This window comes from Pimephales promelas, chromosome 12, assembly GCF_988280905.1.
Source record: "Pimephales promelas chromosome 12, fPimPro1.hap1.1, whole genome shotgun sequence".
Classification (NCBI taxonomy): domain Eukaryota; kingdom Metazoa; phylum Chordata; class Actinopteri; order Cypriniformes; family Leuciscidae; genus Pimephales; species Pimephales promelas.
The window spans coordinates 17,453,323-17,469,836 of NC_142780.1; the positions used below are offsets into that span (position 1 = coordinate 17,453,323).

The 16,514-nt window shown below is 38.3% G+C and overlaps 1 protein-coding gene across 4 annotated transcripts; it reads right to left on the bottom strand.

The window, feature by feature from the left end:
• Positions 1–5: 5 nt before the first annotated feature.
• rusc1 (RUN and SH3 domain containing 1) lies at positions 6–16,435 on the bottom strand. Of its 4 annotated transcripts, XM_089117579.1 has the most exons (12): positions 16,285–16,435; positions 11,275–14,403; positions 7,998–8,987; positions 6,747–6,866; positions 6,511–6,587; positions 6,308–6,325; positions 5,879–6,053; positions 4,945–5,050; positions 4,781–4,827; positions 3,802–4,561; positions 3,545–3,709; positions 6–2,493 (listed from the first exon to the last, which is right to left on the bottom strand). In XM_089117579.1, the coding sequence occupies exons 2-12, from the start codon at positions 14,309–14,311 to the stop codon at positions 2,328–2,330; spliced, it is 5,661 nt and encodes a 1,886-aa protein (XP_088973705.1). In that variant the 5' UTR covers positions 14,312–14,403; positions 16,285–16,435; the 3' UTR covers positions 6–2,327. The 4 variants fall into 4 exon arrangements, with proteins under 4 accessions (XP_088973705.1, XP_088973706.1, XP_039514788.2 ...); XM_089117580.1 differs by lacking the exon at positions 6,308–6,325; XM_039658854.2 differs by lacking the exon at positions 7,998–8,987 and having other exon boundaries at positions 16,285–16,433.
• Positions 16,436–16,514: the final 79 nt, after the last annotated feature.

Below are 16,514 nucleotides of genomic sequence, written 5' to 3' on the forward strand. Positions count from 1 at the left end.
CACACTTGTTTCTTTTCATCTTTTATTGGGTATATTTACAAACACCAACATGCATAGAGCTGATTCACAGGGAATTACAGAACTCAAGAGTTGGTACAGAACATATTATGCTTTAAGTGTGCTACCAGCGATGGGCAATACCACACAGAGCTACGCAACTCATCACCACACAAAAGTACACACACAAGTGATAGAAAGAGAGATAGATAGACAAGAGAAACAGATGAATAGCAGATAAATTGGCCACAAACAAACAGTACACTATATTTATAATGCAACATAGCCATTTCTTTCTCCAAAACATACTAATTTAATTCAAATCTCACAATTATAAATGCAGTTATAATGAAAATAACAGCTACAGTACATGAAAAATAATATAATAATGATAATAATAATAATAATAATAAACGATTAAGTCATGCGTCATTGCAGTTTGCCCTGTGAGGTAAGACTATGATACTAAATATGATTTTCTACCGAACTCCTGCTTAACTCACAAACCATAACATTTTATTATATTTTTCTTCATTTTTAAGAGACATTAAAGTTCAAGCCAATTACAAAGATAACTTTACAAGTTCTGTCTCAGATTTCTTTTTCCTCGAAATACCGCCTAAACTATATCCTAAAAACAGTACCAATTGTCCCTGACAAAATAGTAGATACATAAATCCCAGACATAAAGTTTCAATTGTAAGCTTTCATACGCTACACTTACAGTAATGTGGATGCTCAGTTCTTTCAGTAATACTCAGTTGATACTGTATAGCTGGCTGCTTTTCTGCAATTGGAAGGAATCGTCCTGAAGGTAAGTCATCATGTGGTGTAATGGAAAAAGCTGTGTTCCACGTTACCGGGACAAGATTCATCTTTCGATTGTATCGAATATGTTTTTTGATTAGCAGCTCAGCTGAAAGCAATGCCAAGCCAGAGGTGTGACAAATGTATACTACACATGAGCATTCAATTGTGGGAAACACAGAGGGCCATTTAATGAACAAGAATTAGCAAGCTCTAATTTAAATCACCTTTCCCACTACAGCCACTAAAGGGCTATACCTTTAGCATGAAGCATTTTTATCATGAGTGAATGTGTCCGTGCTCACAAATAAGTTGTATAGATGATTATTACCTTACATTTGCTACACACATTCATACACATTCATGCAGGTTTAGTATGTAAACCCCTGATTCAACGCATTATACTGATGCAGAATATCCATTCAAAAGAAAATCATCAATGCCATCAATCATATATGGGTTTCCCCAGCAACAAGCCTCATAAACAGTACAGTACAGAGTATGCATAGTCACTATCAAGCTCATGGTGATACAGATCTTACCACATAAGCCATCACACTGTAAGAAATATAAAAGAATCATCTACACTCTACCACACTAATATATTCGACTGTTACCATTGAGAGTTGCAATAATAACAATAAGACAATAATAATGTTGGTCAAAAATGTAAAAAAAAAAAAAAGTTTTTCCTTTTTTCTGGTAAGTGAGATAATAAAATTAGGGCATCTTCAGGCAACACAAAGTTAATCCATTAATTGTTTGTGTGCAAATTAGGAGAAGAAATTATTACGATTTTGAGGAAAAAAATATTTTTTATTGTCAAGTAATTTGTTTATAGACTGACTAGTCAGTAAATCCCTAGCTTTTTAATCAAATAAAAACATTAATTGTATAATAATTTATAGTTAACGTCAGTAAATCTTTGATTTATGCACTAACGCAGTCCCCAAATAACCAAAACTCATTCCTTTGCAATAATGAAGTTGTGTGCATCTTTATAAAACATTGCTGGGCTGATGATATGACAAGAAAGGCTTTGGATAAAAAAAAGCCACATATGCATATTGGACTTAAAATTATGATGAAGTGTCGTTTTGCGAATATCCATTTTTTTGATGACTTTGCGCTGAGCTGTTTAATTAAGTAAGCTTGTGGGCAAGCCATTTGTTATGGCAGAACACCTAATAATAAATACAATATGATGGTTTTATTTTTTGTTAAACTTGATACTTCATTTCCCATTTCTATTTCCAGTTTATCTGTCTATCTATCTTTGTAAAATCTATCTATCTAAATATATATATATGTTAATAATTTATACAGTAATTTATAATGTTTTCTTTCGCATATATCACAGAAAATATTCCAGACATCACAAACCAGGCAAGAGGGTCAGAGATAAACGGATAAACACGTAACACGGCTACTAATAACTACGTCTATTATATGGTCTCTTTTTCCTTGAATGCTTTCCCCTGATAATTTTCCCACACAAACATACGGGCAGAATTAAAGATAAGTCACATGATAAGCGAAGCATAACCAATGGGAACAAGGCCCTCTTTGTGACCTTGACGACATCGAATCCAGTCGTGGTCCACACCTCCCAACAGAACAAGCTCCTCCCCCTTCCTGAAGCTCAGCTCGGCTCCAGTGCCTGTGTGGTCACACAGAGTTCTGACCCCCCTGATCAACCAGAACACAAGACTCAGAACATGGACAGTAATAGCAGCGTTGCTGTCGTTAAATAAAATTAAATGATAACAACAAAACCTCTACCTATAAATTCAAATCTCAGCTTAAAACCTGTTTGTTCTTGCAATATTATCAGTCATAGCGTGTATTTGCTTCATGTACTGCTCACTGTGTTTGTATGCTAACATCTTTCTATGCTGTCTACACACTGTGCTGTGTTCATCGTTATGGAATTGAATGTTTTGCACAATTTGATATAACTGCTAAACACAACCATTGGCTCTTGTTCTGGACTGGGCGAATGTCCATTGTCCATATGACTGTCTGTGCATATTATTGACTGTATGATTGTCATGTTATTGCTCTTTATTGTGAAGCATCTTTGAGCTTGGGAAAGGTGCTATATAAATTAAACATATTATTATTTATAATTATTATTATTAAAACAATTAAAAACAGGTTTCTTATTTGAACTGAAGCTGAAATACTATGTAAAGTGGATATCAGATGAGTGAAATAAATTTACTAAAATGACTAACTGAAATGAAACTAAAACCATAAAAAATTTAACTGAAATAATAAATGGAAACTATTTAGAAATATAAAAAAATGAATAAAATTGACAAAATACATTACAAAAAACGTATATATATATATATATATATATATATATATATATATATATATATATATATATATATATATATATATATATATATATATATACTATAAACTACAATAGTACATGAATAATATTAAAATAATACTGAGTAAAAATGTTCAAAGACAAAATAGATTGTGCTTTATGGGACAATGAGATATAATATGTGTCCATGACAAATCAAACTTAATGACTCTACAAATGTATTGTAAAGGAAAAAAGCATTTTCCTTTCACCTTAAAAGACGTACACACACCTTACTATTTTTATTATTAAGTTAAATAAAAAAAATGGCCCTAAAAGTTTTGAACATTATTCTCATAAAATATATAAATGTAAATCACTTAAAAAAGAATGTGAATAATCCAATGAAACCTTTACCTCAGGGGCTTTGGCTGATCTCTGGTTTCATTTATCTTTTCATTTTCATCTTCTTCCTTATCTTTGTTTCTCTGGAGCTCTTTCTTCTCAGGCGGAGAAACCTGGCCAAGATTCACTATGCGAGAAAAGACGGATACGCCAGGAGAGAGCCACTGAGATGGACGTCTATAAACAGAATACAAAGATACGTCGCATGAATAAACCTGACACATCTGAAACAAACTAAACTGACATTTAAAAAAAAAACATAAACAAACCTGCTTGTTGGTAGGTTGTTGGGGCTCTTAGAAGCTCCAAAGAGCCGTCCCATACCCCAGGGAACCGCTGCTCCACTATCCCACAAGGAAAGATCCTCTCTTGGTTGCTGCCTGTTTTCAACTGGACTTTTTGGATTCAGGGAGAGGTCTGTCTTGAAGTCATCTTGTGAGTTAGGACCTTTAACATCCTCTGTGTTAGTGGCCAAACCAAAGTTCTGCCCTAAACGTTCCCCCAAACGCATTACTGCCCCCCAGCCTTGCTGAAGAGCCTGGCCAGCCTGCTGGGAAAGGCTTCCGACATTAAGAGGTGCGGAGGTCTCATTCCCGTTAAACCATGATAATGGCGGATTGGCTTCCTCCTTGGTGCTGCTTGATGACAGCGAAATTGGATTGCGATAGGCTGACACATCAAGAACCTGACTTGTGAGACCTGAATTAGGGTTGGTGTCTAAACCCAAAATGCCAAGGTCTTGCTCTAACGTGCTTCCAAGATTATGGCCATTTCCTTGGAAAATCCCCTTGGGTGACAAGCGGAAGCTGAAGTCTTCATTTGGCGGGCTATATGTGTCAGAAGTGTGACTGGCTGGGGTAAGAGTTGGGGAGGAGGGGTCAAGGTGGTGATGCTGAAACAGCAGGTCGAGGTTAAAGGTCAGAAGAGAGAGAGGCTGCAGTAGGAGGATAAGCTCCTCAAAAAGAGGCTGGCAAGAAGTGAGTGACAGACGCATGAAGGAAGTGGGGCGATAATATGTTTCCAACACATCTGCAAGACAGTAAAAAAGTTGTTGTTATTATTATTATTATTATTATTAATAATGTGAAATGATTTTAAGAAAATAAAAATGTAATGTTTGTATTTTTACAATCCATCATTGCCATCAAAACCCCAGAGCTGATAAGATACTGTTCCAAAAACTAAGATGGCTTAAGATGGATTTCCAGCACGGACCTCTAGAGAACAAGAGTAAATATGAATGCTTACCACCACAGGACAGTAGATGCGAAAGCCAGTAATCCAGAAGCTTGACACTACATGACAGATTAGAAGAGAATAAGAATAAAACATAGGAGAAAAGAAGAAGGTGACACATTAGTCATTTTGCCAATTAAATGATCTTAGATGGACAGAGGAAAGTTCTGCCTTACTTGAGAAGGCCAAACAGGAAGGCATTGAACCGATGTCTGTTCTGCTTAAGCTGGGGAAGCCCCGCTACTTTAGTCTGGAGGTTGTGCAAAGCCTGCGTGCTTGGGCCTAAAGAAGCATCATAAATGAAGAGAAAAGTTTTTTTTTTTTTTAGAAACATTCAAAGGTGCAGTATGTCATATTGCAATGAGAACAGTTTAAATTCTGGAACACGCAACAGGAATGAGCGAAATTTACAATGGAAGGCAACAAGGTAATTAATCTGCATTTTAATACGCCTCTGTTCATAGAGCTTTTTAGATGGATGGCGAAGGTTTTTAGGTCAGGTAGAATCTGTAATCTCTGACCAATTTCATTTGCGCGCTTCCATGGCTGCAATACGCAGTGTTTTCCGCCAACTGGCAACCCGGGGTGTCTAAATACTTTTGGGTAAATTGGCAGTGGGCGGGATTACTCGAACCAAAACAAAAACATATATTCCGACATAGAACACTCATTTTAAAGTAGAATAACTGGCTGAAGAATTGTTTTTCTTTTTCTGAGAAACAATAATGTGAACTTAGCATGTTTCCTAAATAACTGCAAACATAGTAGTTATGCTTTACCACAGTCAAAATGCTAGGAAGGGCAAAGAGAATGATTGTGTACAATGCTGTACGGTTCATTTTAAATCATGTTAAAGCTGCAAAAAAATATGACACTGAATATGGGCAGCAAAAACAAAACAAAAACATTGAGGGAGAAAACCGAGGAATATTTAAAGATTGGAAGTATGACAGAGATGCATGAGTCAATACTGCAGGGATTCACAGTGCCAGAAAAGAAGAGAAAGAAACAATTTTGAGGATGAAAGAGAGAGAAAGAGAGGTAGAATATTAAAATACAGATATTTAATTAATGTAATTGTCTTGTAATCCAGGTCCAAATGTCTTATACCTGGTTTGGTGGAGGCCTGAACCAATCCCCAGGGTGAATTTGGCCTTCTGCCTGCAATGAGGTCACTCTGGTGGGGCTTAAGTCCATCACAGAGAAGGCTGCGCAGGGCTGGACAAAGGCACTGCAGTACCAGACGACCCAGAGAGGGATTTACACTGCTGTCTCCAGAAAGAGTCTGTCAAAAGAGGTCAAGAAAAGGGCAATGGAGGATAGACAGATAAAAGAAAGGGAGACAGACAGAAAGAGAAAAAATAAAAATGTGCAAAGCAATGGAAAAAATAGAAATGGGATATAAAGTATTTAAAATGAATAAAAAAAGGGTAGAGTAGAGAGAGGGAGCAAGAAATAGGAAAAAGAGGTGAAAAGGTGAATGAGGTTAGTGTGCAAATAGGTCATTTGCAAAGCTCGTGTTTATGGACTTTGATGTACCTTATTTACTGAGTAAAACTGGAGAAAGAAAAAGGAAGAGATAAGCCAAGTGCATGGAAGTGGCATGAGAGAAGGGAAAAAACAAGTAGGGATTTACTATTTGAATTTTAGCTCAAATTGTTTCTTCTGTGGGAATTTTTCTATTAAACTAAAGTGGGGTTAATAATGCCAAGTTTGAAAACGAAAGTTAGCACAAAACTGACCTTCTGTACAACAGTCCTGGATGAACTGAATTGAGCCAAAATGGCCTCCACTGCCACACTGACTGAACTGACAAGAGCTGTGTGACAAAAACATATAAAGTTATTATTTTCTTTAAAGAAAATAAAATAAAAAAAAATAAAAATAAAAATAAAGAAAAAAAGGAAAGAAAAGAAAAATAAAAGACAAATATGGACCAGCACTTTTTATAATCATGAGGTATACTATACTATATTACTTTTCTTTTCTTGCAGGCATGCAGAAGACAGCCCTTCGGCACTCAGTGAGGTTCTCACATCATCTCCCATCCAGGCCACTTTCTTCTGCTCAGAGCCAGCAAATGAGAAGCTGCGGACCGCTATTAGGAGGGAAAGACAGCAGGGTGGAGTTAGAAACTCGATTAACGGAAGATAATGTATTACAGTTGATCCTGATTCATCCAGTGCAGTACATGACAGCAGTTCGCAAGGAATGTGTAGGCTATAGATCTAATACAAATATTCATGAATAAATTATAAAATATATTTATTCATTCAAGACATATTTGGGTTTGCCACATGCATTACCATAAGGTAAGTGAAAAACAAAACATGCTGAGCGGCAAAAAAACAGAAACACCAATCCCTTAAAAATAAACAAAATTATAAATGTAAAAAAATACACACATATAATACATATATACATACAAATACACTATAAACACAAAACGCAAAGGTTACATAAAAGCAAGATAAGAAGTAAATAAAAAATATATTACAGCTACATTATGTAACTTTTTTGTTTTAAATTAACACAATTTAAATAATGGGCGAGTACATCATAAATCCATCTTCCAAACAATGTTTTTGCCTTGGCCTATAATAATTTATATTTTAGAGTCGGGACCGATTTTTGGGGAAAAATACAAACACCCAGGATTAATTCTCTGCATGTTTCAACATAAAGAAGAGAAGGTCAGGATACTACTATCTAATGGAAGGTGCACTAACAGTTTTTAATCTCTAAACCTGTTACTACTTTGGTCTATTTGTCTTTTAGCCTACACTAGCTGAGTTAGTATAGTTATAGTTTACACCGTTTCAGTCTGATGGCCTCAAGTGATCAGATTTATCCATGCAAAGTACCACTCATGCAATTACCAAAACAATGTTCCTCAACAAGTAACTTGTATGATTCACCCGCTGGGTCAAAAGTTACATACTGTAGTGTAGTTTTAGTTAACAGAATTTATAACAACAACAAAAAAAGAAACACTAACAGTTGAACAGCAAAAAAATAACATGAAATAAGCCATATTTGATCACTTTCAGAAAGAGATTGTGATGTCATCATGCAACGGACAGCCACATATTTCTCACTGTCATAGACAACAATATCCACAGGATTATGAATGAGACACACAGACAAACAGACATAGTGCTTTACAATCAAAGAAAGTGGGATAGAAGTGGAAGAAAGTGAGAGAAATGGGAATGGACTGATTTCTTACTCGAAGTGAGCGGTGGTGGACTCTGAGAGTGAAGTATGGGAACCGATGGCTCCCGCGGAGGGACTTGAACAGGGGGGGTGTACAGATAAGGGTAATAAAGGGGTGCAGCAAGGGCAGGAAGGGTGTGACTACGAGGAAACAGGGGTGAGCAGAGACGGGCAACATCAGTGCCTGGAACTGGAGGCCCGCACCTGTGGGGAGGTGAGATCGCTCCTACGGGGGACAGCCGTGGTGGGGCGCCTTTATGCAAGGGGCAGTTTTTGGGGTGGTAAAGGTAGTAGGCAGGGAAAGACACTAGCTCCTGTTTGTTCATTAGTGTGTTTTCATTGCTGTCATAAAATGGGTTGATTGGTGGTTTTGAGTTATCAATGTTGTTGTCTAAGTTCAAATCAAACAGCGAGTCCTCTTTAGGACTGTTTTTGTTCACATAGCTCCGATTTTTGAGGTTTCGCATAGTAATGTAAGTCTGCATGTCAATGTTTTTGTATGGTGTTATGTCACCCTCAGTGAGTGTGCTCATGTTAGTTGGTGGTTCTGGGTCAGTGAACAGCTTCAGGGTATTTCTTGTGGATCTGGCATCACTGTAGAGTGAATCATCATTTATGATTGAATCTACTTCATTGTTATACTCAGGACAGAAGTTGTTTTTTGTGCTGTCGGGATCATGCCCACAGATGTATAACGAATCTAGAAAGCAGTCATTTTGATTACAGCGGTAGTACAGAGAATTCATGTTACCACTGAGATCATTGTCTTGTTTAAAGGACAAAAACGCATTGTTTTCTGGCCCAGCACAATACAGGGAGTCAGTATAGTCATTTTCGCTGTGATTTATGCATAATGGGTTTGAGGTGTTTATGGAACCCTCACAGTGTGCCACGGCATGATTCCAGTTAGTGTCAGTGCGGTAACATTGGGAGGCTTGTGACAGGGGAGCAGAGTGCAGGTAATAAGGTGAGGACAGGGAAAGGGACAGGGGAGGTGAGGACACTTCAACAGGAGTATTATAGGAACATGGGGTGAAGAATTATGAAAGTATAACAATAGAGAAGATTCAGAATCGAAAGGATGGGCAGAATGGTAAAACAGCAAAGAAAGAGGAAGAAAAAGAGAGAATGGAAAAATGTTAGTGTCATTTTGAAGAAGAGAGAATGCTCTTGATGAGAACTCTTGATGATTGAGAACTCCTTCAAACATTCAATATGCTAAAGAGAGTATTTTCTTTGTTATAATAACCATACAAACATTAGAACACAACACAACACAACACGACACGACACAGTATGTACACAGGGGAAAGTATGTATATTGTTCACTGTACAAAGATGAGAAAATTTAGATAATACATTTAATGTGCTATGCTATGCAACTCAGTGTTTCTCTTAAGTGTTTCACAGAACATTAAACAAATAGTTCACTTAAAATTAAAATATTGAAAAAAAGATAAAAGTATTTTTCTTACTAAGGAAGTAAATGGGGTTCATCAACTGTCTGGTTACTGACATTTTTAAAAATATGTTCAGCAGAAGAAAGAAATTCATACAGGTTTTTAAACAACTTTAGGGTGAGTAAATGATGACAGAATTTTCAAGTGAACTATTCCTTTAAATTAATAGAGAGAAAAAAGAGAAAGACTAACTATTTTAGCCTAAATAAATAAATTAAAAATTGCATTAATTGAAAAGGTAAACTGTTCCTCAACAATTTCCAAAGTATGTATAAAATTTTTAATACACAAATTTAATACACAAATTCCTTCTTACAACTGCACAGAGTTAAAGAGTGCCACACCCTTATATCTTTTCTTTGTCTTTTTTAGCTACTTAAACATCCCACAATCTTCCATGGCAGTATATGGTGTGCAAAGCCTAATAGCACTATATCTGATCCCTCAACATCCGACCGGGTGCAGAAAAGAATGCACTCTCTATCTAGGATCTCACTAGGAGCTGTACATGGATCACATTACACCTGCAATGGCAACTTTGACTTAAAAGGCAAGCTAGACATTCAGGATAAGCTAGGCGTTTCAGGATATGCCCTTTCATATGCACAATATTGACAATAACTTTCTGACTCTTATCAGTAGATTGCATGTTTCATTTCAATGGATTATGGTGACTAAGTGTTAAAATACATACAGTATATATAGAGTATTATGATTTACTCTCATAAACCATTTTATGTTACCTTAACATGTGCTGATATCTCTCTCTCAAGTGAAGTCACTTTGACTCAGTATTTCCTGTTTCCCTGTTGCTGTATTGTGATTGGTGTAAAGGTGAGTCACGCCTTTCCTACACTTAAAGGCATATGGTCATTTTCTTGAGCTAACTGATTAAGTCAAAAATACGAGTGATGATGAGTGTAATGATTCACTAAACACCAATTTAGTAACACAAAATGATAACAGACACACAACTTGACGCACTAACTTGAAGAACTAAACACAAGTGTTTAATTTATAAATAATAATATCCATGAAAAAGATGAACATTACAAATATTGCCAATGCGTGAATTAGCAGAGTTGCATGATAAACTTGTAAACAAAAATGAAGGCTAATCCAAATGTATTTGCAACTCAATTTACAGGCGCATTAGAGGCCATTTATATCTGTTGTCAGTGAAGTAACCTGATCCAAGCAAATTTATCTTTTCCATTGGGCAGATTAACAGTGCAGAAAGGGGCACAGCAAAAGGAAATAACAAAAAATAAGAAGTGAGAATTAATAAAAGGATACAGAGAGTTATGTCAGAAAGATGACAAAGTTGAGGACAGAATCAGAAAGGTTTGGAATGTGCATCATGACTATTGTATGAGACAATATTTGTGATGGTAATATAATTTTAAGGGAAATGTCAAATCATTTGACTTAGAAATTCATTGAAACTATTGACTGAAAAATAGAAACGTTGACTGATGAAATTATGACAGAATGTGTGGCATGGCAAGGGAAGAGAGGATGACAGAAAAAGGGAATTAGCTTGCTGAGAGGATGAATAATTGAAAGGCTTTGTGACATCATGAAAAAACAACAGAGCATTAAGCTTGCTGCATTCTGAGAGTCCCTCCAGTCTTGCTCTGCTGATTCATCTACCCATCTGCCTGTGTGAGTCTCATATTTGGCTCATCACTTTCCATGTCATCAGAGCATTGTTCTTTTACTTTCTCTTTAATATTCCAATGAATTTGCACTGTTTTATGATGTTGATGAACCCTTTTAAGACAAAACAGGTCAGAGAAAACAAATATATATTTATGAAATCAACTTTACCTGTTGTCCTCGATTCCAAAGTCCAAGCTCCATCTGCCATTCCCCTAACTTCCTCTTCATCCTCATCTTCCATAATTTTGGTGTGAACAGCTTTATCGCTTTCATCACAAATAGTCCTAAGGCTGCCTTCGCTTCCTGAACAGCCAATTTGTTGGGACACTTTGGGTTTTGCAGGGCAAACATCCTGTATATTCAGTCGGCACATTTCCCTAAAGAGGGACAATGAGGCAGGAGTGGGTGGTGGCTGAAGAAAAGAGGCTTGTGCTTGGGAAGTATATTCCCAGCCATCCCCATCAATTTTCTCTCTTCTCCATTTGAGGTTGTACAGGAAATCAGGGTCTGGGGTGACGACAGTTGGATCGGGTTCTGGTTGAATAGGGGCAGGATTGGAGTTCTGTTTGCTTCTGTTGCGTAATTCTTTAAAGGTTGTGACTTTTAAGCCTGAAGTTAAGCCTTTTTGCAATGTGCCATCATTGGACAATTTTTGGATCTCAAGAGGTGGCGACTCTGTTTCTGGGGTGAAGGCTATCAGCCAATCAAATCTATCCGGGCGAGATGCATTGGCAGGTAGAGTGCATGGCTTAAGTGGGGGAAGTTCAGGAGGATTGGAGACAATTGGTGGACAAGGGGGCAATGGTCGTGGAGGTGGAGGAGGAGGGGTGTCTGAGATCATAGAAGTATAATCAAAACTCCCAAAGCTAACATTCGGGATGTTTGTATTGCTAAGATTAGTGCTGTAATATGAGTTGGGAGATAGGCTAACATTGGATCCACAACTGCAGCTATGATTACAGTTTCCACCATTTCTCTTACGTCGTCTTGACATTTCAGTGAAGGATGTTGTCCTGATTGTTTCTTTCTGTTCATCTTTAAAAATGTCCTTTTCACCGAGAGTATCTAATTCCTTTACACCTGTAGATCTGTCTTTCCCAAATCTGGTTCCTTCTCTCAATATGGAGTGCAAACCCTCATCTGCACTGATTTCTCCAAACTGAGAGACATCAGACACTGGCGGTTGCTCATTCTCCGGGACTACATCCACACAGACACCCAACTCGGGACTAAGTTTAAGCAATTCAGCTTGGGTGAGGCCTGCAAGTGCAAGCAACTTTCTGATTTCCACATCCAGTGCATGAAATGATGGAGGGGGCAGGAGTGATGGTGGAGGTGGGATAGCTGGAGGCGAGGACATTGCAGGTGGAGGTGGCAATGGAGGAGGTCTGGACGTTGGTGGTGGAAGGGATAGAGGTGTCTTTTCTCTTTCAAGCTGAGCAAGCCTTTGAGCCTCTAGACGGGCTTTATGACGTCTTCTTGGAGGAGGAATGGGTGGTGTGGGGGAGGTGAGAGTAGGTGTATTTAGGGAGAAGTAGGACACAGGCTGTGATGGAGGAGGAGGAGGAAGGGCGGGAGGTTTCAAGGCTGGGGGTGAGGATGACAGTGCATGCAAGGTAGGAACAGGGACCCTTGAAGAGAAAGGAGTAGTGTCGTTGGTGGATGAGACTGAGAAGGCATGTCCAATGATGTTCTCATAAGTGTGCGTTTCTGAGTGAGCACTCACATGCCTTGTTGGAGGCTTTGGGGGCCGGGGAGGAGGATCCAATGGCGATGAAGCAGGTGAATCAGAGGCAGGGGTTTCATCAAGGTCAGAAGGAGCTGTCAGATCTACCCCTGCATCAGAAAATTCCTGGGAGTCACTTGATCTGTTGCTTTTATACAAATTCCATGCAATGTCAATGTTGCCCATTTCATCCAAAACTTCAGTGATATCCTCATTGTCAAAGTCTAACCCTTCCTCTTGAAGTTTCACAAGATATGCCAACTTAACCTCTTTGTTGACCCTCTGAAGCTTCTGCTGGTGATCCAATCTATCTCTGACAATCAGCTCACCACCCAGTTCCCAATGTGCCAGCCTAACAATGCGGTAGAACAGATCCATTTTGCCCAATTCTTCTATGGAGTCTAAAAAATGGAGGAGATCCACTTTGATACATTTTCCTTCTTCTGATTTCTTGCTCTCTGTGTAGTCAGAGGAAGGAGAGCACGGGGCTGAGGGATAGCCTTCATCAGAAGAGCAAGGCGATCTTGCAGGGTTGAGATCTAATGGTAAGACATTGGAGTGAAGGGTAGGGCAATTGGAGACCAGTGAGTGAGAAGATGGACAGCTTTCTGTGGCTTCTTGTTCCTGTGATGACAATGAAAATGTATCAGGGCAGTCACACTCCAGATCTGAGCAGCTGCTAATGGATGTGGAAGAAGATGAGGTAGAGGATGTGAGGGAGAAGTCTAGCATGGACTCTGGGCAGTTGCAGCAAGAAGGAACAAGAGTATCATCATCTTCATCATCATCATCTTCTTCGTCATCATCATCATCTTCACCATCATATTTGCCGTTGCCATTGACATCAATATTGCCATTTACATTTACACTGCAGTCATCATTTTTAAGGTCACCAGCCTCTTTTTCATCCAAATTGTCATTTTCCTTCTCTATCTCCTTCACTGGGATGGCATGAGGTTGCTTTATTTCTGGATCACACTTCAAGTCTTCTTTGATGTCTTCTTTTGAAACAGCCAATTCCTTCTGAGGAGGTGGTGGCGGTAGCTTCATTTGTTGCCTGATGTTTACAGTGTTATTGTTGTTATGGTTGTGATTGAAAAGGCTGTTGCTATCCTGAGGTGAATGGCCATCACAACACAGACAAGGTAGGCTGGGCTCATTGCAGTTTGGATCCACAGCTGGGGCCAGGTTGGATACAGTGTGTCCACTTTTTGGTTTTGAGATGGCTGGAATTGCATGAGCACCATTTTTCTGTGGCCGCACCAGTTTGGACTGAACCACTGGGGCTCGTGCACCTTGACCAGGGCCTTTTAACTTGGAAGACTCAGGTGGTCCTCGAGTGCCACGCCGAGGGGATGAAGATGCTGTGTTCATGTTTTTGTCATCCCTCTTAGCCCCTTGGCTTGGTTTTGCCTCTAAGCGCCTATTGTCAAACCTGCGGGAACGTGGGGGCACAGAGGGACGAGAGGAGGGATGCATGGTGGTATAGTTTGTTTGTGCTGATTATTATTTTGATGTTTGTCTAAGGTGTCTGTAAACATATGGGGTCACATCCTGGACTATGTTAGTACCTGAAATATCAAAAAGACAGATTCTGTTAAGAAACACAAAAGTAAAAAAAAATACCTTGCTTGAGAGGTCCGACAAACACTCTTCATAATTTAAAGCTGAAGTCCGTAGCTTTTTTGGGGTCAAAAATGATCCGAAATACATAACCAGACAGTGCTTGCCTTATTTCGATTCAAAGCGGTAAGCTTGTAATAATGTTTTTAATTCCAGTGGTACTGGTGGATTTCCATGGGAGATTCAAGCATGTCATTGCGTCATTACGTCACATCTGAACACACAAAGAAGGAGTCTCGGCTAGTAGGCTATATTGCGTGTGAGGATGTTTGAGGTGGAGATTTATAGCCTTTTCTCACAGCACTTGATATAATAAAACTTAGCAATTTGATGGTGGATCCAGAAAGGTTAAAACGACAATCACCAGTGACAACAGATTCACCCGCTGTAAAATGCAAAACACTTTGTTCGGACTTCGAAGTGGCTACAGAAAAAAAGAGACTGCAACCGGACCCATGCGAAAACATGGATACATATCGGAAGGACATTAGTCACGCAATGCTTGCTTACATTGTTAACATTAACAATTTGAGAACAAAGTATAATTTGCACGGTTTTGCGTGAATCGTGATATGATAACTTATAAGCGATTGTTAGATTTAATCAGCGCGTTTTACTGCAATGTCAGAACCAGAACAAATGTGGATGTTTCTTACTAGTTCAGATGACAATTTCTTGTAAAAATTATAATGTTGGTCATACTTCCAAAAAGAATAATCTGTGATTCTGAATGACAATATCCACATCGTCACGGTGACTGACAGCTGCACAGTCTCCTCAAACATTGTGATCATCCGCGCTGTGCGGTGTTGAGGATGATGAGGTACAACTCACGTAAAGTTGATAATTGCGCGTATGACTGCAATTGCAGATTTCGAACAGAGATGGCGACAAAGAGGAAAAACGCCAGACTGCAGCTTTAACATAATTTTGGTAAATTGTATAGTTCCTGAAACATCATTGAACATATTGAACATCATTATTTCTTCCAGTTTCTCAGAGCATAAAAATATACTGTATACACTATTCTGTTTTACTGAAACACAAATACCTACTGTACACCATCCTTATAAATAAAATACTTATCTACAGTGTGTGTGTGAGTGTGTGTGTTTGGATCAGTATTTTATGTACTGTAGGCCTATTATATCAATTATATAGCATTATTTCAAAGTCATTAATTGCATTCTCCCAATCCATGGCCTCAGGACAAATTTGTTTTCACTCTTGCAATTCTTACATTATTTCGAGAATAGCCTGATCTAAATATATGTCATGCCTAGAGCAGAACATGCTGTAGCAAAATATATCCTTAAATCTCTTTATTCGACCAATAATATTTATGTTTTTTTCTCTGCGGGAGCCATGTGGAGCAGAAAATCGTAGCAATAACCAACGCTGTTTTCGCTCTTTATAAACACAGTGGGCAATGCACTGCTCGCGCCCAATGTCCTTGGATACAGAGGATGTAAATCGGGCCTAGCGAGCGTTTTAGTAAATAAAATCATGATTGATATTTAATTCATGAACATCCCGTTCTCTAATACACCATTGTGTACTATTTAATGTTGGCCTAATAAATATTTAAAGAGAGTTATAAAATTATATCTAAAAAGATTATTCGAGTTGTGCACCTCCGCAGACTTTAACGCTACTGTATATACGGTAGCCTAAAATTTCACATTGATAACGTATTGGGTTATGATATAGCTTCAAATAATTATCTTTACAAGAAAAAAAAGATAGGAAAAGAATCAGAAAATTCGGCAATAAAACAAAATGCTTCAAAATCTAGCATATAATGCAATAGAAAAAGAAAACGAATTTACCCAATTTCCAGAAGGATACAAATGATGCGTTCTTCTTGATCTCGATCTCTATTCCACCGCAAAAGCCATGACTCTGAAATTATTATGCCGTTATTCTCTTTCCTCCAGTCTATCGCTCCGTCATCTAACCCTCCCCTCCTCTCTCTCTCTCTCTCTCATCCCATCCTCTAGACCACACCCCTCCCTCAGCAGCATCTCTCTGCTCGGCTCTCACAATTTACGACTCGACA